The sequence below is a fragment of the Agelaius tricolor genome, unplaced genomic scaffold (genome assembly GCF_023055355.1).
Source record: "Agelaius tricolor isolate 1412-34295 unplaced genomic scaffold, bAgeTri1.0.p SCAF_7, whole genome shotgun sequence".
Classification (NCBI taxonomy): Eukaryota; Metazoa; Chordata; class Aves; order Passeriformes; family Icteridae; genus Agelaius; species Agelaius tricolor.
In genome coordinates this window covers 49,701,186-49,726,153 of record NW_027269267.1, presented here as the reverse complement: position 1 = coordinate 49,726,153, position 24,968 = coordinate 49,701,186, and the positions used below count along the sequence as shown (strand labels likewise).

The 24,968-nt window shown below is 34.8% G+C and overlaps 1 protein-coding gene across 5 annotated transcripts in view; it reads right to left on the bottom strand.

Moving 5' to 3' along the window:
* Positions 1 to 588: 588 nt before the first annotated feature.
* PCDH9 (protocadherin 9) overlaps positions 589 to 24,968 on the bottom strand; it is a 670,643-nt gene continuing 646,263 nt past the window's right edge. For all 5 annotated transcript variants that reach the window (XM_071431101.1, XM_071431100.1, XM_071431103.1 and 2 more), the window contains one exon: positions 589 to 7,460. In XM_071431101.1, coding sequence (XP_071287202.1) covers positions 7,087 to 7,460 — 374 coding nt within the window. In that variant the 3' untranslated portion in view covers positions 589 to 7,086. The remainder of the gene's footprint in view (positions 7,461 to 24,968) is intronic.

Genomic DNA, 24,968 nt, shown 5'->3' with positions numbered 1-24,968 from the left:
TGAAATGACAGCAGAAGATGAGTTTCCTTTGAACAATAACAGCTTTAAATGCCAGTAAAATACTGGCTACTGGCTTTTAAAAATAACCTAGGAAATTCCCATTGAATTTGGTATATATAAGGTTTTACCAAAACCAGTTCCCATTTTTGTTAATCCTTTCTACTATACAAAGGTGAAAGCTGACTATGATACATGAAAAAAAAGCTGAATAGTGTACCAGATTTCTGACTAAATCAGCCGTTCTGTTAAATCAGCTGTTATAAACATTATCTTTAGAGTATAGAGTTTCTCCCTATCTGATCCAAGACTTAGTATGTCTTTACCTGAGGAATTAAGAATGTATGTTTACTTCTGATTGCTACAGTCAACAAAACTTAACTACTGTTCTATGGATTAATTTTATATCTGATTTAAAGTACATATCTCATCCTAATATCACTTGTGGATAAAGGCAAAAAATAATTTCAAAGTTATTGGGGCATTCTCAATTGTATGAAAAAATTTTATCTCAGCTTCCCTTTTAAATTTGCATTATGTGTAAAGACACAAAAAAAGACACATTCAGAAAACTCAGTTCACTAATAAATATTGGTTTAGGTATATATTTAGACAAGAAAAGAAACAGTTATGATTCCCGTACAGTACTTACCCATTTTAACATTATCACATGGTTGTACAAACAGGATTATAACAAGCAAAAGAAAGCACTTTATTTAATGAATAAATAATCAAAAGCATTGGTGAGGATAGTCTTAATAATATGCTGCTTCATACAGTTTAAAGTACATCAAACAACAAAATCCATAGTCCCAAAATTCCATTAAATAATACTGAGTAATTATGTGACTGATAATATTTATGTATATATATATAATATATATATATATATATGTGTATATAATCATATCATTATGAGTAATTAAGGTATCTATTTACATGCCATGCAATATTAGAATGTGTTGCAATACCTAGGCACAACAGGTGGACTTAAAAATGGCTGTGGCAAAAAAAAAAAAAAAAGAAAGAAAGAAAGAACAGCAAATTATTTTTGAAAATGAGGGACATTACTTTCTTTAAGTTCTTTCTTTTCATAATATACAGTGAGAATTTCAGATACTTTCTGATAGCTAAAAACATCCTCATTTTTGCTATTGTACAGTTAGGTAGCAGTATAAACTTAGAACTGTAATAAGAACCATGAGATGCTGCAGTTAGAAAAAGCATTCTTGCTTCAAAACATAGCATATGACACACATGTCTGTGATATTCTTCTCACTGCAGACCCAGTTCTGTGAAATTCTGAGCTGTTTCTACAAGAGGAGGCTTCCTGCTGTGTTCTAAAGAAATTAAGTGCATTCAATGTCTCAAAAGAGCTGCAGATTATTTGGCAGGATGAGGGTGCATGTCAGCACATAAGTTCTATTACTGTCCAGCAAAGTGATGTGTCTGCATCAATGCAAAAAACAAAACAAAACAGCAACAGCAAAAAAGCCAAAACCACCCCCCACCCAAACTTGTAATTCTTCATTTATTGGCAATTATTTCAGTTTATAAGTAAACTGCATTGTGCTTTAAAAACCTGGAAATGGCACGTTTACCTCTTCTAAAGCATTATATACTGCTCTGTTGACCACTATATACTAAAGGACTTGCCATTTCTGTTAATAATTATTGTACGGGTCCTGACATTTTTGTAAGAAGTACAATAAAGCCTGAAGGATCAGAGCCTGGCCCTCTGTGTTATGATCTTACTTCCAACTCAGCTGGTTGAAAATAAAGTATAGAATGGACTCTCACCATTTAGATATATATATATACTGCTAAAGTATTTTATAACATAAACAGCTGTGTTAAATAAAGTATTATATTTCAGAGAACTTAAACTGAAACTCAAAAAATGTGTGAAAAAAGGGTATCTCATAATTTTTGCAAGTAAGCATCTACCAATGAGAGTCTCTTTTTGGAACAAGAGGAAAAGTCAGAGGTGGTTTTAGATTAGAGGGTAATTATATTTGATGGATGTGTCCACTAAGGGGGTGAGCAGTGCAGGTTAATAAAACTAACATTAATTGAGTTACAACTCAACTATTTGTGATATACTGAGCTGATTCACACCTCTGGGTTGTGTTGTATCATGTTCTCTGTATATTAAAATACCTTTCTGTGCTCTAGAGCTGGTCCCCTTATTGGAGAGTTTTTCATCACAGCAGAAATGATTACAAGCATGTTAATTAATTAAAGTCAAGACTTTGGAACACAGTTCCACAAAAGAAGTGTATTAAATGGGAAAAATGGAGCTGTGAGTGCTGAATTGCTTTTACAGTCTGAACTGGCTCATGTGAGGACATGTCCTGTAGAGAACTCTCACTGCTTATTTGTTCATTCTTATGGCAAGGATACATGCCATAAAAAGTTTTATAATCTGAATCAGGTAAATATTTTGTGGTCACAGGAAATCAAAACTTGTCCTTCTGTCTGCATTGGATATGCCTCCACTGCTGTGCTCTCATGCCAGTAGCATACTTTTGTAATGTACTTTGAGGTACTGTCTAAGGCTGCCAGACCCTTCCACTGTGTCTTTTGGCATGTATGGGTCTATGGCCTGTGGGTCTCCTACTGCCACATTCCCTGATTTTCACTATATCTTCTATTTCATTAAAGCAACTAATGCTTCCCTTTGCTTAAAACTTCCCAAGATTCAACTTCTGATCAATATTGCAATCTTCCCCATTTCTTTGTTTTCACATGTCAGCTACATTAGTCTTTATCACTCCTGCTCTTTAACAGATATACATCTCCTGCATTTGTGCCATTTATGCATCCAAAGTTTCCTAAGTTTCTCCATTATTTTACTGTACTCCATGATAAAGTCCCTAAGATTTTTTCTGATCTTGAATCTTAATAATAACTCATTAAGGTGATAACCACATTAAGCAAGGAATGTGAATATCATTTTCTTTATATCTATTTGTTAAAATTGATGTATACTGCATACTCCTAATTCTGCTCCATTTGTTTCTTTGTCAGTCTTCACACAGTGCTCCACAGAGTTCCAAGTGAACTCCAACAAGGGGCATCGGGTAGGCAATTTATTAACCTATTTCTCTAAGAAAATACAGCATAAAATTTTTCTGTCATATGACCTCATCATGCTGTGGGGCTCAGTCACATCATGATGTGACTTTTTCAGCAAGTCAAATCATCTGTTGAGGATCTCAAGAAGGCATCTAATCCATCTGCTCCCTCTGACAAAAAATCCCCATGTATTGTTGTTAGCTATTTTTCCTTTCTATTCCTCAAAGTTCCAAGCCCATCTCTAGGCAATCTGTTCTAGTACATCACTACTTAAACCATTAGAAAATGTTTCACAGTTCAAGTCTAAACGCTCTATTGTTTTTTTGGGTTGTTTTTGTTTTTTTTTTAAAGTGGTTCTGTCTTTAGTAAAAATTGGCACAGCATCAGAATAAGTAGGACTAAGTAACTATGTCTATGCATACCTTCAATTTTCTATTTGGACTAAGGGATTTGGTCAGTGAAAACAAAAATATGAAAAATGAAAAAAATATTTGGCAAACATTTTTAGCAGCCTTTTAAGTGAGTGCATTACTAAATAAATAAATAAAGGACACTCTGTCTGAAGGAAAGCAAAAAAGCCAGAACTCACTTCAGAGAGGCATCTGTAACATGACAGGTTATGAATAATTTTAAGTAATATTTAGCCTCAAAGATAGTAAAATTGAATAGTCACCAATACTCAGCTGTCATCTCATTGGGTGCAGTAGGATTTTAAATTTTTTTAAAGGTCCTCATCTGAGATATCACAGAATTCCTGAAGGGTTTTTCCTTTTTGTCTTTTTTTTTCCTTTTTCTTTCCCTGAGTTTTAGACAATAGTAGTAATACTACTGATTGAGCCAACCAAATGGTTGTGAATGAATGGCACTTACTAAATACATGTTTAGGGCCAAATTTAAATTCTGTGGAAACATCTGGGAAACATTAATTTAGCTTAAATGGAATTAAGATGCAGTTCCCAGTGCTGCAGATATCCTTCCTTCCTTCCTTCCTTCCTTCCTTCCTTCCTTCCTTCCTTCCTTCCTTCCTTCCTTCCTTCCTTCCTTCCTTCCTTCCTTCCTTCCTTCCTTCCTTCCTCCCTCCCTCCCTCCCTCCCTCCCTCCCTCCCTCCCTCCTGCCTCTGTCTCTCTGGCTCTCTTTTTTCTTTCTTTCTCAACTTTCTTTTTCTCCTGTCTTTTTCATTTAATAACCATTTCAAAGCTGGGTAAGGTCTTAGGATTCTAAAATTGCACAGAATTTGAGAAAATTAGATAAGAAAATTTTCACCTCCTAGCAATTGAAACCAAATTTGTTTTAGCTCCTCCTGCACAGGTTGACAAAAGGACAAAGTATTGAAGGTTGGAACAGACTATAGTTCTCTTTTTGCAGCAACAATCACTTATTTTATTTTCTGCCCATGATAGAAATAGTTTCAAATACATTCTGTTTAAAAAGGCATTTGTAATTTAAACCGGTTGGTGCTATTTGGGTTTTCAAATAATTGTTGTATTTCTGGTTTTAATATAGGACTCAGTGCTTCTCTGCTTTGAAAGTCAGCATGTTCAAAAATAGGTACTCTTATTGATATGTATTTTTCAAGGTTGTTCAGCATTTTCTTTTGTTTTGTTTTTTTTTTACGTGTGCTGCAACAAAAATTATTATGCAACTACTCAAATTTTCCTTGTAGTAAAGAATTTACTGTATTTTGATATGACTTAATTCTACTCTCAAAAGAAAAACCAAAGTGTGGCAAGTGCTGTATTTCCTATATGTTACTCCTGTACTTTTACAGAAATTCATGCAAGGATGCTAATTCCATATGCCTACGTAGGCCTAACAAATGTGGGCTAGATTCTGTCATCCTTGAACTGAGTAAATAAAACTTTATTCAAGTCAAATAACAAATTTTTAATAAGTTCCTACTTACATAGGAATGTCAGAATATAGCCCTCAGGTTTTATCGTTTGCTGTATACTCCAGTCCTACACATATAGATAGATATGAATTTAATGGACCATGGTATGCTTCAAAAAATAACTCAGAAGTTCAGAATGAAGCAAAGAAACAAATCAACCAACAATAACAGAAAGAAAGAAAAATTAACAGGAATAAAGTCCCTTAGGAATCTGCCCAAGAACTAACACAACACAATCAGAAATTCAGAACATTTATTGCAAAAGCTGAATAACTAAATAATGTTGAACTGGCAAAGCAGTAACAAGGATAACTGGTTAGATATTTATTCTGTCAAAGTCATCAAACACCCCTCACAAACTGACATAAGTACTGCAATAAGCAATGCACCCCTAACCCATTTTTAAGCCTTTTGTACTGTGGAGGAAAAAATAAAAGCAAACTGCTATATACAAAAGAATAAAGAAAGAAACAAAAAGCTTCTGTTTTTTGTTAAAAATAAAATCACCTTCAGATTAGCTAAATTTGTTACTTTAAGACTGATGTTTCACTGTGGCATAAGTAACTTGCTTTTTTTCTGTAAGGACTTTTTTTTTTTGCATGCTATTTATTTGTGTAAATCATCTTTCATGCCTTAACAAAAACCATCTAAAAATGTTTTGGATTTGGATTTGCTTTGCGTGCAACTTAGATCTTACTAACATTAGGAGTCACTCTGCTGATTTGACTGAGGTGACATGATACTGGTACCTGCCAGGCATTGACCAACTATGATAACAAACAGTTAAACAGCAATAATTAGAGATTTAACCCTTTAGTTCCCCCAACTAGCCTACCAGGAGAATGCTCTGTTACATCATGAAGGCACAACACATTAAATATTCTGTGGCTATGGTCTAAAAACACTCGTGTTACTACAACGTTAACGCAGATGAAGATCAACACAAATGCTGCTGTTTCAGCAATACAAACTGTCTTAGATATAGACACACACCTGCCCAACTGGAAAAACATTATTATTGTATTTTGCTCCTGTCGAATTTCCTCCACGTATTTCAGCTGGGATCAACATCAGCTACCACTCATTAAATGATGGACTACAACTAATTTGATCAAGGATCCCAAACAAATAGCCTTCTCCCTTGCCTACCACCACACATTTAAATATTCTTCTGTTTTGCAATTTCCCTGTTTTATGAAACAGAATGGAAATTAAACAAAAAATTGGTAAGTTTTTAAGCCCTTACACAAGTCCTTTCATTTCTTAATATTAAATTTAAAAAAAATAGAAAAAAAGAAGAAATTCTAACTGAATGCTGGCATCATTTGCTACTACATAGAAAAAAAGGGTTTTTTCCTTTTCTACAAGCAACCTTTCTTCCTACCCCATCACTTTTAATACAAGTGGCTTGAGTTTCTTGGAACATTGTGTGTCAGACAGACTACTAACACAGAAACACCATCACTGAAAATAAAAGCAAAACAAGAAAGCAAATGAAGGAAATTAAAAAGCAACTGTGAAACACAGAAATATGCTACAGTATCTTTTCAAGTGAACATTATAAGTACACAAAAATTGTAAGTAATAATTGTTGCTATTTACAAGTATTTGAACGCTGATTGACTTACAAGTGTCCACTAACATTGTTAATAGCACAATAGGTTTAATGTTTACAGCTTCAATTGTTTGCAATATGATCTCAAGTATAACAGTCCCAGCATAGATCAATGACAACAAAAGCACAATTTTCTAACTGGATATGCTTTTCAATCTTTGCAATCCACTGAGCTTTCGCACTCTCTCACTCTCCAAATGCATCTTCTGTTGTTCATAGCAGCAGTCCAGGGTCAAAAAACAAAGAAACAAAAAAGTATATTTTCAAACTGGAGAGATCTCTGCAGACTTTAATAATGTCTATTTAACAAAACCACACAACTAGTAGAAACACTCTTTCATGTTGCAGGACATCATACCTTCCACGGTGCTAACATAAAGATATGCATATCTCTGCTAGGTGAAGCATAGTTCTAGAGGTCTACCCAGTACATAAAGCTCTGACACACACATAGTATTAGCAAGTCTAAGTAAGCTAAAGTCATTGGTCCAAAGTAACCATTTCTTATAGCTGGTGCTCCTTTGGACTCTCCACAGATCCCGGGGCCTGTTTATAAGACTTCAAATTGGCCAAAGGAATGTCAGTCATGTGGTTGCCAGTGTTGAAATGGCCCTCACCGGAAACATACTGCTTTCGATCATTGAACTGGTTTCTGTTGCTATCTTCTTTCCAGGTCCTGGTCAATGTGTGTCCATTAACTAGTTTGTCCTTCTTAACCCATTCCTTCTGAGGTGCAAAGGTGGAGAGAGGAGACTTTGGCTGTTGGTATGGGCCCAAGCTAGGAGGCATCCAACAGTTGTCTGAGTGACCCAAAACCAGGCATTCTTGAGTACACATCTCTGTAGCTTCAGCTAATCCTCGCGGACCAAGAGGCCCATCTGTAGAAGACAAACAGAAAAAGAAAAAAGGGGGAGAAAGGGGAAAAAAAAAAGACATAATATTAGATTTTGATATTTGTCATTAAACAAATATAAACATATATAAACAAATATACATATACCTCAGGAGAAAACTAACAATGATCCCGCAACCAAATATTGTGCTGGTAAATTCTACATGCATTTTCATTCTGTTAGAGATTAGTTGCTTTGTAGGGCGTATACTCCCCGTATATGGTACCTGGCTAGTTTCCAGAAGTGGAGAAACAGTTCAATTATCCCTATGCTATTGGTCTCAGATCCTACTACGAATAAACTTAACTCCTTTTTTCTAAGTCATATCAAGGAAATAGAGCTAGGTAAGTGAAAACAACCAAGGAAGTAAACCTACCCTTAGAGATTCTGAGTGAGAATTAATGCTTTTAAGGGCCTATTATTAGGATGTATTCTGTTCTGATTTCAACTCAATTTACTCCTGAAGAACCCTGGTGAAATAACAGCCTACTGCAAACTGAGAAACATCTGTACTATCCAAAACCAGGTTTGCCCAAAGGAATGCACTGTACACAGGATTATTCTAATATTTACTGCTTTACAAACACAGCTTGAGGCACAGTTCTAGGTATCTACCCAGTGGAAGCACACTCCAATGTATAGTCACAACAAGTAAGAGACAAGTTAAATTTTCTTGATTTAATATGTAACCAGTAAGCAATTAAAAACATTGCATCAGGAGAGAGGAGAATAAAATCTGTAACTCTTTGACCATTCAACACATCTCAGATGCTACACAGATAAAACCATAAAAGTCAAGGGAAAAAAAATTCTTATGTAAATCTAGCACTTTAAAAGGAAATGTTCTCATAATTCTTTGTAAGATAGAAATATAAGACCACAGGAGACAGAAATGAAGATTTCTGAAGTACTATGCATATTAAATATCTGCATAACTTTTCACACACTGTTGAGGACACAGCGAGCCAGCTGCAGGCCTCTTGCAACCAAGCAGACAGGTCACCCATACCTTCAGCAACACTGAATTCCTCTTACTCTTACTGCATTTTTAAATTACTTAATTTGCTCATCTGCTCAGGCTGGTTGTATAAGGAAGGGCAAGCCAGGAAAAAGGCAGAAAAATCCCTTTGTCTATTTTTCTTAGATATTTCTCAGTATCTGGGATATTCTTTGCAAGAAGTCATTGCTGTGTTGTAATTTTGAGCAAGAATTTTGAGATGTCTTTTCTTGACTTCAGAGTAAATCAAAGGGCTAGTAGTGAAAACATTTGAAGAGTTAAGGAGACATATTTCCTTGATTAACCAGCCCAGTGACTGGAAGGAAATTATAGATTGATTTTTGAGAAAGAACATTAGCAAGTAGGCATGAATAGCAAAGTTACTAATCAGAAGAAAAATGTCAGCAATGTATCAGGAAAAAAAAGTGCATCTTAATAATAATCTAATTGAGACTCAAAATGATAAGTGAAGACAGTCTAACAAAGATTTCTCTGTTAAAATGCCAAAGAATATTTTTGTTCTCCTATACTCCACGCATATACAATAAATTACGCTTACTAACATCTTTTTCTGAACGCTGAAATTAAATCAATTAATTTAATGGAAACTTCTATTCACTTCCAACTGCTTTTAAACACAGATATAAGAAAAAGAAAACATCAGGCATATTTCCACATGTTTTGTTCATAATTAGCTAATCTTATCTCTGAGCAACAACTCTTTTTGAATACCTAGAGAATATGGGGTGCTCTGTTGATCTGACAGAATATAATAAGCTATAATAAAATATAATAAGCAATAATAAAAGTTACTACTGAATTCCCAACATAAGAAAGTGTCCTATTGCTGAAACCTAGAACATGAAAAATGTATAGAATCAATGCTCCCTTCCATTTAGATCAATACAAGGTGAAATAATTAAACCAAAATCATTAGGAAAAAAGAAAAAAACAACTGTTAAGTAGGATCTAAGCAAAGATTTCAATGAGAACCATGAACCACAATTCTAAAATGAGACCTGAAAGAGAGATTTTTTTGGTTTTTTTCCTATAAAACTCTTGTAATCCTGTATTATGAAGTTCCAACAAAACTGAGGCAGGTACTTAGAGAGAAATAAACCCAAACCAAAACAATTATAAGTAAAGAAAGAACTCACAGTACATTGTTCACTTTTCCAAAAATTAATCCACATGTTAAAAGCTGACTTTTTTTTTTTTTTTTAGCTGCCAACTAAAGTTCAGTTTTAATTAGGTTTTTTCCCATTTCAGAGAAAAAAAAAGTGAGAAGTGGCAGAACTATTTTCAACCTGGCTACTCTCCCAGTAAACTACTATTTTACTAAACAAGAAAGAAAAAAAAAAGATTTTGCAGACATTAAAACTTTCCAAATAGAAAAAAAAACCATTTTGCCACAGAATTACACTTTTCAAGGACAGTGCATGCACTCTGCATCTGCAGTGGAACAAAAGAATGACAGGAGAGCCTTCAGTACGATAGTTCTGAAGTTTTCTGTTTACTTAAATAAATTTCAAGAGATAAGACTATAAATTCCATTTAAAAATTGAGCAATAAGCTGGTTTTTCTTAAGAATAAATATGCATGTTGCCCTATGAGCTACATGACAAATTCTTTGGAAGATTTACTTCATATGTTTTGCTTTCTTTAGCAACAGTGCTAGGCAGTTAATGTTGCTCCACTCAGAGTGAATTTTAAGCATCCTTTGCTTTAGCCATCTCTAAGCTCATAGACTTTCTGGAGAGCACTGGAATATTCAGATATCTGCTACTACTGTGAGCAGCAGACAGGAATGGGGTAACAATGCTGAGATGATTGCCAATGCAAGAATTGTTCCTTGGGTGTTTTTCAGTTTAACAAAATACCACTGTCCAACTTAGAACTGGAAATTTAATTGTTGTGTGAGAGTCTTCCCCGGATCAACCTTCCCTATGCAGAGATGTCAATCAAAGGCAAGACCATGCAGTCCTCATAGCAGCCAATTACAATTTTGATATGGATGTTGGTCACACCAAGTGACAGCTGTAGACAGACTGAGACACTCTCCTTTTAGGAGAGGATTGGGAATCTCAGGGAACACCTGAAGGACACTTCTTTTAGCTGTATAACTGTTCCAACAGCTGTGAGGTACGTTACAGGCTGCACACACCTCTACATATGCCTGTATGTAAGAATGCCCAGAATTGAGAAGAGGTTCAGACTCCTACTGAAAGGCATATTATCCAGTCCTCTGTCTCATGCCTTCCAATCTGTAAAATGCAGGGAATATTTACTTGCCTTACTAAAATATTGTGAGGTTTAAGTTTACAAAACGCCTTTCAAGGCTTCATCTAATATATAACTAAGAATTATATTTTTATTCCCTTTTGGTTTGAGCCATCAGAAGAGAAAAAGAAATCCACTAAGTGATTTTTTTTAGAAATGCAAATTGTTAGAATAATATATTTTAGTCTTAAGCTACTAAAGGGAATGGTCATGCTTACTTACTCACTTATTGAGGAAAAAGGCAGCTTCATTCCTAACATGAGTGGTGCCTGCCATAGCTATCTCCTGTTAAGACCTTTAGATAAACCATAATTGCTTGGTAAATATTGTTGCTAATAATGGTGATAATCATGATTTAGGGGATTCTACACATTTTCTACTGTGAGATTAAAGAAAAAGATGAAAAGGAAAAAAGAAAGGATCTCACCTACAAAAAAAAAAAAAAGACTGTTTTCACAATTAGGTTTTTGAGTTTCTGTTTTGTTTTATTATATTCTCAATCAAAAAAATTTGTTCTTTTCTAAGACTCTTTATCATTCAGGTTGCTATTTAGCAGCATAAAGTGTAATGATCATGAGCAATATGATAAGAGAGATCTTCTGGGGATAGTGTGACTGAAGAGTTGGCTGCTATGTATTAAGAAAGCCATAATGTTGCCTTAATGGTAATTATCTTTCTCCTCCACCACAGCTGAACAATAGTTTTCACCCAATTTTCTAAAGTTGTTTCATTAACACATACAATGACACCACTTAAAAACCTATTCCTGCTGCTTTAATTTTATAAGTGCATTAATTTGTTTCCTTTCTCTTCACAAAAATGTCGCTGCAATTTCTGTTTCAAGCTTTTCCATGCTGAAGTACTTTATTGATATATGGGGGATTTTTTTTTTTTCAAAGTATTTGTTCTCTGAACAATCCATAATCCGTGCGGCTGGTTATCAGTCTTGGCTGCTTGAATATATAATGACACAAGTGCTGATAAAACTGTACATGCCATCTGTCTCTGGAGTTAAATGTTTTGAAAGCAAACACAAAAGTGCATAACAAACACTCCCTTAAATTGTCTTTGTAAATATTTATATCAGATCTTACCCAAAAATGCTTTTTTGTTGTTATTTTATTCTGTTAATAGCTGTCAAGCAGATGCATGACTTGCCTACTCAAAAGCAGACAGGTGTAAGAAGGAAAATAATGTATGCCACTCAAGAGCTGGTCATACCCTAATGCTAGAATTTCTGTGTGGTCTTTTATCTCTTTTTATTATACCCAGAAGCTAAACAGCTATTTCATTGATTAACTTACTGCTGCAATTAGCAACTAGATTCTGGTGTGATGACCAGCTGCTTTTCAACCTGCTTCTTTAAAACTCTCTTGCTTACAGACAGAAAATTCATTCTTCATTTCTGAAAGAGTTGAGGCCACAAGATTATTTCCACTTAGTGAGACGTTTTGGTCTCAAGCAAGATGAATAGGTACTCTTTGCCCCAGGGTGCTAACATGAAGTACAGTGGATTTGAACACAACCACAGTTGTGTTTCAGACAATCATATTTATTTAACTTTTCATATTGCATCTTAACATGAAAAAGAAAACAACAGCAATGTTTTCAGCTCTATTTATCCCCAAACACAGAAAGGTTTTGGGGTTTTTTTGAGCTTTCATGGGCTACTTTACTAAATGACCTTCTCTGAGACCTCATGATTTTACAGCCTTCCCCACATATGGAACATTCATGGAACTGAAATGACATCATTCCATTTCACAGAGCTTTTACAACTAGTCATATATTAAATATAAAAACTGGAAAAAAGTTTATATTATGAAGATTCTTTTGCCTTTTATTTTACTCTTAAATATCAAACAAATAAATGGGGAAGTCTGTTCTTTATTTCTAGTCTGTTAAAAAAATAATCCAAGACTACAAAATCCCACACATGCTGTGTAGGGTGTGCTTCCTTGGCATTATTAATTAAAAGAAACATTCAGTGTCTATTAAAAATATATATTTCTAGTGACTTATTCCATGGTCATTCTACCTGGCACAGTCAATTCACATTCCATCCTCAAATTACCTTGTTCAAAGGTCCCTGGATTCCACCTATCACTGCTGCCAGTTTTGGTAGACTTATCACTACCACCTTCTACCCTGCTGCTTCTCTCTTGCTTTCCTGGTGTTCCATCCTCTGTACTAAGGTACAGATCAAGAAACCCCTGCTACTCTCTGTTCTCTGTCTTGGCTGAAACTTCTCTTTCATCAAGCCTGAAATAAATAACACTGTAAGGTTAGCTTATATCTGCACTACTTAGCAGATATTAGCTGTGAGAATCCTTAATTAGCACAATAAGAGGAGGGGCAGGAAGCTGGGGAAGAAGGGGTGTGTGGAAGGGACTGCCCAGGATACAGAAAAGCAGGAACAAAAGTATTTTCTGAAAAGGTGGGAAAACCTCGTGCAGTAAGATTTTCTACATTATTCTGTGAAATATTTAAGTGATCCAGATGGGTTCTATATCATGTATATGACTCTGTACAAAAACTCTGCATGACTTTGATTCCTTGGGCAGCTAAATTTTTAAGGCAACAATATTCAACTGCTTGAAATTTTGTTTCTAACCAGTTGTGTGATGACTGAAGTTTCATTATATCTTTTCAGAGCTAAGAAAGTGAACAAAGTAGAAGTTAAGAAAGTACTCTGCATTTCTTATCTCAAGTTCCTTTCCCTTACACCTTCTCTACCATAAAAGCTATAATGAACAGAAATGTTACTTAGCTTGTTATATTATTTTTTTCTGATATATTTCCTAGAAATTCAATACCATTACTACTTACAAGGTACACCTCCATCAGTCATGGCTCTACTGTAAGGATGCTCTTTTTATCTGACCTAACTTTCTGTTCCTATTTACAACTACTTTTTCTGCATTGACATGCATGTATATAAACCTCTCTGCATTTCCATGTGTGCATGGTCAGAAAGCACACATATAATTCCTGTGTCTGCTAAGCTTGTAAGATACTAGGGGCCAATTTTACTTAGTGCTGCCTTGTCTTTACCAACAAACAGACATGAACCAGCATGAAGCCTGTGACCATTCTGCAGGCAAGTTGCAACAATCTGAACTCACAGGGTCACGGTCCTTGCAACAAGGGTGTTGGGAAGATGCCACAGGAGGTGTCACAAAGAGCCATGGTCTGGAGTGGTGCTGAGCTACAACTGACAGCTCAAACCTGAATGATTCTTCACTGGTCACACAAATCCAGCTCCATTACTTATCATGGGTTGCATATTGCCTATATTCAGATCTTTGTGCCAATACTTATTTTTAACTTAACTGGGTGAAACTTTACAATTTATTGTTTAAAAAGAAAGAAGTAAAAAGTATGTTCACTAGATAATCTAGTGGTTCTTTCTGGTCTTAAGAATCTATGTATCAGCAACCATTAACATAAAGCTGCATTTTGTATAAGCTTTCACTGACAAATGAAGCCAATTCTAGCATACCCTTTAGAAATACAGAAGATACAAAATAATATCTGGGATTTTTATTCTGACTTAATACATTCTGTCATTAAAAACAAACAAACAAGTGAATAAACAAACAAACAAAGACACACAAATGACTGCAATTTGTATTCTTAGCTGAAGTGTCACATTGTGGATGCAGACAGTCACCTTGCAGGAAGAGCAGGAGAAAAGAAATGCAAACAGTATTTGGCAAAAAAAAAAAACCCGTTTGTTAACAAATAAATAAAGATTAAAAGCTCTACCCATCTCTCATACAGATTTCATTCTTTGGGCACAGATGAAAAGTCAACATTTGCAAATGGAGATAGTCCAAATTCAACAATACATGGGCAGCCAGAACAGCAGATTCTCTCCCTGAGAGGATATTGTTATTTAGACAGACTTTGTGGCACACAAAGAGCAGACAGCATATCTTTATAAATTTGCAACCATCTTCAGTATGGCATGGAACTCATCCATCTTTTCGTCTGTTCAAGCTACTCCTCTGAAGAATACTATCTCATCTAATTTTATTTCCTCAAAATTGGCAGTTTTTTCCTGCCATACATTTAATTTTAGCAGGACAATCTAATGCATAAGAACTCCTCAGAGGATTCAAATGAACCTTTTAAATTTGATTGTATCACTTAATGAGCCCAGTGGTCAAATATTTGGAATAATATTATTTTCAGCATTTATCTTTTTCATTATGTAGCTCTTCATTTTGCTGCCTAAAAAAAAGTCTTTGTTCCCAAAAGGTGATGATGGATGGTGATAATAAAATATTCATAAAGCATCCCATGGTCACAATAATTTACTATCTTTTTTCCCACACACCTAAATATTTATGATACTTGATCAAAATATTTTGTTGAATTGATTTACAGGCAACATGCTGAGACAGCACCACTTTTGACATGGTCATATTTTCTGATCTATTAATATGCCCCAAACATGAACCTGCTGTCAGTCTAAAAAAACTTAAGTCTCTATTTGGAAGATTCAGTCAACTGTTTAACATAAAATCAAATTTTGGTCAGTAATTTCTATAAATTCTCTTTGAGAAGAGGTAGGATTCAATGTGGAAAAGGGTAGTCAAAACAAGAACTTGCAGAATGTTTTGAAACTGAGCTGAACAATAGTTATTCCTACTCTGCACAGCGTTGTGTTGTTTTTAGATGCCTGGCCATTAACTCATTTACAGCAGGAAAGAACAAAACCATTCAGGTTGAATTTAATTTCATTTTTTATGATTGTTAAAAAAGGCTAAAATAATTTGTTTTCCTGATCATTTCCTAACTTACAGTAAAATCCTGATCTTCTGACTTGTGATAAATACATATCCTGGCTCCCAGAGCACAGGCATGGTAACCTGGGATATATTAAAAAAAGGATATTGACTTTATTGAGCAATAACTGAATAAAGGCAAAATTTATCATCTACATATATATATGATGAATTGTGCTGCTAAATTATATATGATTTTTTTATTTGTATATCTATGTATTTTTATTTTATCTTTTATATGTATATCTGTCCATTGATAAATAAGGAATCTGTGTATAACAACTGGGACTTATTTCCTAAGTATTATATTCCTAGCATTAGATTGACCTCTGTAAAGCAAAAAGTTTCAAATTGAACATTTTCATTTAAACATTAATTTGAGGGAAGGGAAGGGAAGGGAAGGGAAGGGAAGGGAAGGGAAGGGAAGGGAAGGGAAGGGAAGGGAAGGGAAAAAGTGATTACCTCCAGGGAATTCAAGGGGGAAAATCAGACAATATCAAAAAGCTACAAGCTTGTTATACCAAGAAAGCAGCTCATCTAAGGACAATGAAAATGAGCATTTATGCTATGGTGTTTAAAACACACTGTCAATTAAGAAATATAATTAAGACTATTTTTGCAAAGAAGTATAAATTTATTCTGTAATTAGGTTAATTACAACTATCTCAACAAACATTCAATTTAGGTTGAAATGCATCTTCTAATGAATCCCTATTTCTAAAGTATGCTTCTTGCCACTTGTGTGTTTTTCTATTTTCCTTCAAATCAGACCAAAGTCAGATTTAGCTTAAACCGAATTTGTTGCAAATTTTTGGCAGATGCCTTATGTATACATGTTATTATGTAAATAAGTAGTTTAACTGATTTGAAAATACTTTTGAAGTACATTTCTCTTAGGAGAATTTGGACCTAAATCTGGGTACTTTTTCTCCTAACTTAAGCTTCTTGACTCTGAATAATTGAAAAATGTGACAGGAAAAAGTGCCTTAATAATAATAAATCAAGCTTAAATAGTAAGCTTGATTATAGTGTTGATTTTGTCTTCTATTCTACACAAAAATATATCCTTGATAAATATCACAGGACACAGATGTCAGAGATGTCATTAAACTAATCCAGAGACAAAAACACCATTTCCTAATTCTGTTTGTATAACAGCATCTCATTTAGATAATTTTGTAAAATTCAGCTCAGTGCCAGTTGAGTTGTCAGAACTGCAGGCATATTGCACAGAGAATACTAGAAAGTGCTTTCTTTTATTATGTCTGAGCTATACCCATGCAACAATTTCTTCTATTTCTTTAAAAACTAAGTTCATTTACATCATTTTTCAGAAGATATATCCATAAGTCTCTTAATGACCTCATATAGTTTACAGTAAAACTCCCACTAAACAAATGTTCCTGAGTCAAAACACTTGCATTTTATTAAAACATGCTTGAAAATTAACCTGTGCTGAATTTAGTCATTACATTCAATGTACTGAAAATTAATATGGAAGCAACATCTGTATGCACCAAATACTTTTGGTTAGTCATACAATCCAGTTTGGATGTTTAGAGAGCTATACTTCCAAGCTTCCAAATCTCACGTGGAAGACTGCAGAAAAAATTATCTTTGTAATTCTGAAGAGGAATTCAAATAATATTTATCATGAATAATGAATCCAAATTTAACAGAGGAAATGTTATTTTTTGATAACCTTTTTTTGTCTTCTTCCTATTTGATGAAATATCTCAGCAAATGAATCCTTCTAAACATGTAACACCTCTTTTTTTATTATATTTTATTTATTCATGCAAGAATAGCTTTAAAGTAGGCTACTTTAAGTTGCATTCAAATGTAAGTACAACGTAAAAGGAATGTCTGAAATTAGTGCACAAAACGCACATAGAGTAGGTCTAAACTAACACATTTAAAGGAATATCCTGGATGTCATCTCCAGATTCCTGGACTTTTTTTAAGAGAATATTCTAATTTATTTTTGATTTTTGAATAGGTTAAAATGGATTAAGCAAGATGCTTGAAGAAATATTGTTACTATGAGCATAGACTATGAACATTTACACACACAACAAGCTACAAGCTCTGTATATTCTCCTTTATGTCTGTACACATTCTGGTTTCTCAAGCATTAAAAAAATCATGGGTTCATATGTAAAGAAAATTTTGGGAAGGAACATGCCAAGAAAAATAGTTAGTTTGATTTCCTCAAACCACTGGGTTTTTATAGTACCCAAAGACAAAATGGAAGGCATGCTTACCTTCGTAGAATTCATTTTGTTGTTATAAAAATGTGTCTAGAGAGAGATTTCTTGTCCAGTCACATAAGAATCCAACAATTTCTATAATATGGGAGTTGTGAATACTTGGCAATACACTGCATCTATTTTCTTGGTTCCAGTTTTAGATGTAAAGGTAAACTGGTTTTATTTTCCATAGGGTAGCAATAAATTAAGAAAAAAAAATAAATGCATGATATAATATTGGACACAAATTTAATGATGTATAATATAGGCTTATCAGTTTCAAGCTTCTGAAAATACTGGGCAGTATGAACACATTTGTATTTACTGAACTTGCAGAAATAAAAACATATGAAGCAGATGAACAACCTGAGAGAAATAATATATTTTTCTTCTTGTATTATGAAAAAGAAACAAACTAAAAGGTGATTTACCAAAATGGGAAAAGCAGTCACTAGATTTAGCTCACTTAACATTTCCGTTCGCCTCCCTGACAGGAATGGCAGTGCAGATGTTAATTACTGTTCATAGAATGTCTTGTCAAAACACCTAAGAATTATTGTTCTGTTAATGACTTTGTCCTGTGCTTGGGTTCAATGGCTGATTTCAGACCAAGAATGCTGAAAAGGATCACTGACACTTGGTTAGGAAACCCTGTCTTTCCCTGTAAACACCTTCAAATAATGCATGGCTTTGTGCCAACAATTTAGCTTTGGAAGAGAAAGTATTATAAAACTGTAGTCATAAGGGAAATAACAGTTAATTTTAAGATGATTATTAGCCTTGTATCAAGTGAGTTATTTAATGGCAACTTCAGAGGCAGCAAGTTATTTAAAGCAATGTCAAATGCTTAAAATCATGACGAGCTGAGATACCAGAATTCTTTACTGATAGACAAAAAGATGTATTTCAGGTCAATTTATTTGGTGGGACAGCAGAGACAGGGAGCTGTTTTCCCCACATTCATTGGTCACATACATCGTCCCATTTGAAATAGGTTGGAGTTTTGCTACTGTCCTCATTGGGTGTAAAACTTGGTCTTTTGTCACTACAGAACACAAAATGAATTTTACAGGTAGGCCTGATTTAGGAAGGGATGCACTAAAGGAAACAGATGAATTCCCTTGTGATCTGCAAGCCATTTCTTTAGCATTTAGCTTCCCTACATACTATACCAATTCTTCCTTTACGAGTTCTCCAGCTCAGGACTCTACTTTTTTCCCGAGCTGTCCCTTTATAGTTGTGCTTGCTTTTTTTACATGTTTTCAACTCACTTCTCATCTGTATTCCTGTTTTTTTTCTCAAAAAAAACATTCCTCTCACCATTTTCAGATGCCTGGATGACAAATTCTTCTCCTATAAATTTATATCACTGAATGTAGTTCAGAAATTTCACTTAAAATGAATGATGGGGCATCTTCTTATAATTCATTTAGGTATAAAACTTAAGGTTATTAACGACAGAATGCTAAGTAAGGTAGGATTAATTCCAGCCTAGGGTTCAGCTTTAGAAACATTCATCTGGAAGCATCTGGATGTGACATTTGGGGATATGGTTTAGGGGGGATTATGGTAGTACCAGTTTGATGGCTGGACTAGATGATCTTGAATATTTCTTCCAACCTTGATGGTCCTGTGATCTGAACCAATTATGAGAAAATGTCTTGCATATTTGCTGCTTAAAGGATCAAGGTGGTTGCTACAGAGAAGACAAAGATAGGACTGAAATAAAATTTTAAATGTTTGCAATGTATATACCTATATGGGAACCACAGATACATGTATTTTCTAATTCCTCCTTTTGATTAACAGATATCTTGTCAATCTTGTCAGTTGGTCTAGTCAATAAAATATAGTAAATCACCAAACAATGTACAGAAATGAATCTGAACAGCTCTCGCAATTATACTGCTTTGATTAAATCTCCCTTAAAAACAACAAGAAGTGATAGCACCCATTATGTACACAGCTTCATCATAGATAGCTCGATTTAGAATTTGAATCTGTCTCACCTTTGGCTTTGCCATAACACTTCATCACTTTGATCTTTTAATGTGTATATTCAGATTAGGAAATGTTCCTTAAACAGTTAATTATTTCCTTAAATCTAATTGCTGCATCAAAAACCTAATTGTTTTTTTTTTTACTTGCAAAATTAATACCTTTGAGCTCTCTCACTTGTGAGTGGATTCCATCTAGACAGAGACCCTCTTCTACCAAGGCTTTCAGATCATTCTCAAAGCACATGATGAGGCTTTTTTTTTTTTTTTTTTTTGCTTTTTTTGCTTTCCTGTATTGTGACACAAAAAATAGAATGGAATTTCATTTTAAGAGTACTTCAGATATCACTCACCCTAGCAGTATGGATTTTTGAAGTATTAAGGGGCCAAAGCTATAGCTGTAGGACAGTGGGCCAGGCCAACAAAACTGGAAAAGGAACAACTGAAACTTCTACTAATGCTAATAGCATTTTTGAGTGCAAGGTGAGAGGCAAAACCCTTCACAAAAGTTTGGAAAGATTGATTACATTGTAATTTGTCTTTGGCCCCCCCATTCAGGCATTAAGTGCTAGCAGTATTCCTGATTATAATGGAAAATTTTGTTCCCTGCTGTGGGGAGAAAAATAGCACTGAAAGCAAAACACACCTGGCAGACACCTTGAATATGGAACTTTTTATTAAGCACTGCATTTTTTTCTTTGTTAATTAATCTATTTCACAGTCTCAGGTAATCACTTTGCAACTTCTCAGTAGCCTGACTTTCAAAGGAACTTTATGCTCCGTCAGTTTCCATACCTGTGTTGTCAAGAGCATGAGAATGACATAAACCTCTTGGTAAATTGTCCAGTGCTGTCTTGCACCTGCCTTTCCTAGAAGGCAGCAGCATTAAAAGCATTCTATGTTCTAAAATTGCATTGAGAATGTATTCTCTGTGTCTCTTTGCTTAGTTTTTGTCTTAGCAAACCTTTGGAGTCCTACTATTTTACAGCTAAAAGATGGAGTTAGTGAGATCTCTTTGTTGACAAGGCTGATTAAGTAAGACTGCAACACTTGTTTGCACAAATGCCCCCCTCAGCATGGGCTGCAGCAGGCACAGCACCAACTAGAAGCAGGTGCTTAAAATCATGCTAACTCAGTTGCATATCACCTAAGGTTCCTTGTCCGTGCTTTGTGTACTTTTGTCTGGCACCTGCTGTAGTAAATGGGGGGCATTTACTACAGACAAATGGGCAAAATAAATTGGAGGGGAAATCCACATTCAACACCAACCCATTTTATAAATAAATTATGTACAGAATGAGTGCTACCTATCTGGAATGTCATAAATATATACTGAAACTTGGAGGGGAGAAAAGCAGGCACAAGTTTCCACAAATCCATAAGAATTGATCTGAAAGAATAAAACAGAACTAAAAGGAAAAGTATAACACCATGACAACTGATAAATGGGGAACTCTGAGACAAATATTTTAAGAATGGTAGATAACAGGGGAATATCATGGTAAATTACTTCATTTTTAGAATCAAAGGAAATTGAGTCAATATCATCTCTCTGGACTTCAGCAGAGCATGTGATGAAGTTCCATATAGTAAATTATTTATTTTAGCAAGAATATAGGCTAATGGAACCTGTAGGTTGATGCAAAGAGGGAAGAGATGGAGGTGGAGAGATGTCCCACATAATTCAATATCAGAACTGATCCTGAATATTTTCAGTAATGCCCTTAATATAGACTTATAGGAAAAGGGCTGATGCAATGTGTTTCAGACAAAAAACTGGAAAGTACTTTGAGTGAAAACCAAATTATCAGAAAAATTAAAGAAATATTAAAAAAAAAAAAGGCAGGATTGTTTCTTGTTAGAGAAGACTAGGAGATTTTAGCTTTTTTTATTTAGAAGAATAAACCCAGACAGACAAAAAGGTGAAAACCATTGATAAACAGAGACATTAAATGACTTTGTAAAGTAAGAGAAAGTGTTGTCATGAGAATAAATCTGACCACACAGTGTCTATGATAAAACACTACTGGACTCCACCCCAACATTTAGTTTCTTATATTATCCCACAATAAAACCAGCAGACTTTATTTTGCAAATTATTGGAAGTTTATAGTTTCGTATTTAATTGCCTAATGTCTGACTACAGTCAAGGTATCTGATGTACAATAGAAGCTTGTGCAGCAATAAAGTATTAAGAAACTACAGTCACAATGAAGTGTTTCTAATGCAAAAAAGATAAAAGTATTTATAATTCCTTACAAAGAGAATTTGCAGCATTAAGGATAAGAAGTTTTAGCAAGAAGGTGAGATATTTCGATATGAATGCTGCTGAAAAATCTCATCTTGTAAAGGAAGGTACTAGAAGAAGGAATAATCTGATGAAATACTGGCATTTCTAATTGAAGAACACCTCTCAGCAAATCAACTAAATTCTTTAAACAGGCTCTTTCACAACGTGATTGTTCTGAACTCCTCTAGGTTTTACTTTAAGATGAGATGAATTGTGCCCTGGAAGTGTCTACCTCTCCCTGCTGACTACTAAATTACCCAAAGTGCCGAGTTCAGGTGTATACATGGCATCCTCAGCTTCTACAGCTGAAGCAACAGAAGACAGATCTTTCAAGATATCTCTTAAATCAAAGACAATGTGTGTGACCTTAGCAGGGTCATTTGTTTCCTCTGTGTCTTTATGCTCATCTATAAAATGAAGATAATAGAATTTCCATACCTTACACAGGTAACACATGGGATTGTGGATTACATAGCTCTCTAATACCATGGCAATGGATGCCCTATAAGTACTCAGGCCTATTCTGCACTGTTAAATGGGGAAGCCAAGAAGAACAAAAAGCAAAACTTGCAAACTAATTTATTTGCAGAGAGACCCATTTGATACCTCCCTGAAGCAATGCACCATTGAAAGATGGGATTCCTGTAAAGCATCCCGTTATCCATAACACTAAGAGCAATGTTTTTGAAAGAGGTGGTATCCCTCCCTCCTGAATAAGAGAATTCAGACTGGATATGTGTTTCTCTTTTGTCACAAGCTGGTCCATTTGTCTCATGACTTAAACAATTGCTGCATCAAGAAAACAATCCTTTACGTCTATTACCCACTGACACGATACATCCTTTTAAAATGTTTGTGCCCTATCTTAAGATGGGTACCAGGGAAATGTTTTCTGGTATTGAAATATTTACTGAAGCATTCATTCCAAAACATTTCTAGAATAACAACTGGACTTATGCTAAGATACACGTGTGTCTCACATATGCAAAGGATATGATTTTAATCTTGTTTACAGCAATACCAGTTGGCTTCAGCTAAATTACTCCTATTTTACCCTAGGATTGCTGTCAGAATCATCCTTATATTTCAGCCAGAGCTTACAAATCTCCAGCAGGAAAATGTCTTTTTATTGTAAGGATAAATTGGCATTCACCCAGAATTCCCTGGGAGAAAGGTTTTTTTAATCACATTGATTTAAAGAAACGTAGAGGCCTTACTCATTTAAAATCAAGGATATGAATATTTTAACAGCAAGAGCAGAAGACATAAAGAAAAGACATCCAAAATTGCTACTTATAAAAAAAAAAGAAAAAAATACCCCTGTTACATTGTTTGGAGCTAATGGCTGTTGATGGAATTTGGAGAGTGCAGAGAAAGAGGTACAAAGAAGTACTTGTCAATAACAAGAACAACAGCCCTATATTTGCAATCCAGTGTTTAAAGCCAAAATAGACATTCTTTTCTCTGTTTGATCTCAGGAAAAGCTATCTACAGCTCACAGGCCCAAATTTGAGTCTTCTTATATCACTCAAAAGAAGTACTGAGATAACTGTGCTAGAGATGACAGACTAGCAACCCCTCTAGCAAGCCAGACTGGTGGGGGGGTGTCATGTTTTTTGTATCTGGGCTGAAAGCACTCTTCCTACTTAGAAATGCTCTCTTTTGTTCTCCCTGGTGCCTGAAATTCATTCTCAAGAGATATGAAAAGTTGAAATTCATCTCATAGAAAAAAAAGGTGTCTTCAATTTCCATAGGAACAAAGAATCACCAAACAAATGTAAATCCTTTTCTCTTTTTATTTTCTCTCAAGGCAGAACTGCTCACAGACATCATAAACCTAATCCCCAGCTGTATCAGCTGTTACAGCAGCACTAAAGTCAGAGAGTGTCACCCCCAGAATCTCTCCCTGTAAGAGAGGCATAAGAACAAGCCAATACTATTCAATATCAGCAATATAAAAACCAGTAAAATAAGGTCTGCTCACTTGTAAATATAAATTTGCAACAAACATTATTGCTAACCAGACTAATGTCAGGACAAGAAAGAAAACATGATATCCTACTGCCCTATTGTATTTTAATTGGAAAATTTTCTTTCTCTGAAAGGATTTGAGAAAAACAATGTTTTACTTGTTACAGTAAATTGCAACTCTAAATAATTCAAACCATATTATTCAAACCATATCCTGAAATATCAAAAACAGAGCTCCTAATCTTAAAATCTAGTAACATTATCGATTGAATGGTATCACTTTACTTCAGTTTGGTAATTCTCCTATTCAAAAACAAAACTTCCATGAGAGCAAACATACTGCTAAAACAGTGCAATGGCAAGCTTTCACAGTTTAATTTTCAATGAGCAATCTAAGAGAGTGTCCTAGTATTGGCTTTCATTTGCAATGGCAAAGATCATTCAAATCTAATTGTCACGTTCCTATTAACATACAATTTCTAGTTTTAAAATAATGCCTATGCTATTTGTATCTTTACATATGGCTAAGGATCCTCTGTTCTACTCTATTAACCCCATTAGTTTTCATATCTTGTTTCCTCTTGGAAACTCTCTATTACACAGAAAAATTGTAAAACCCACTTTCTTGTCCTGAAGTTCCCCTTCTGACCTCATCTATTGACCACAAACAAATAATGCGAGCAAGTGATAAACATGATGTCCACTCACAGCCCAACACCCATCAGAAAAGGAGCTATGCAGGCACAGTGGTGCCACAGGGTAATTTGCAGTGTAAGTGTGTGGACCTGAGACCAAAACCCCGCACACAACCTCCCTTCAGAGCCTTCTCCACCACTGACTGATTTGGGCAAAGAGGGAACTTTCTCAGCGATGGATTTGCATATGGTTTTGTGCTTCACATGGCATATTGCTTCTG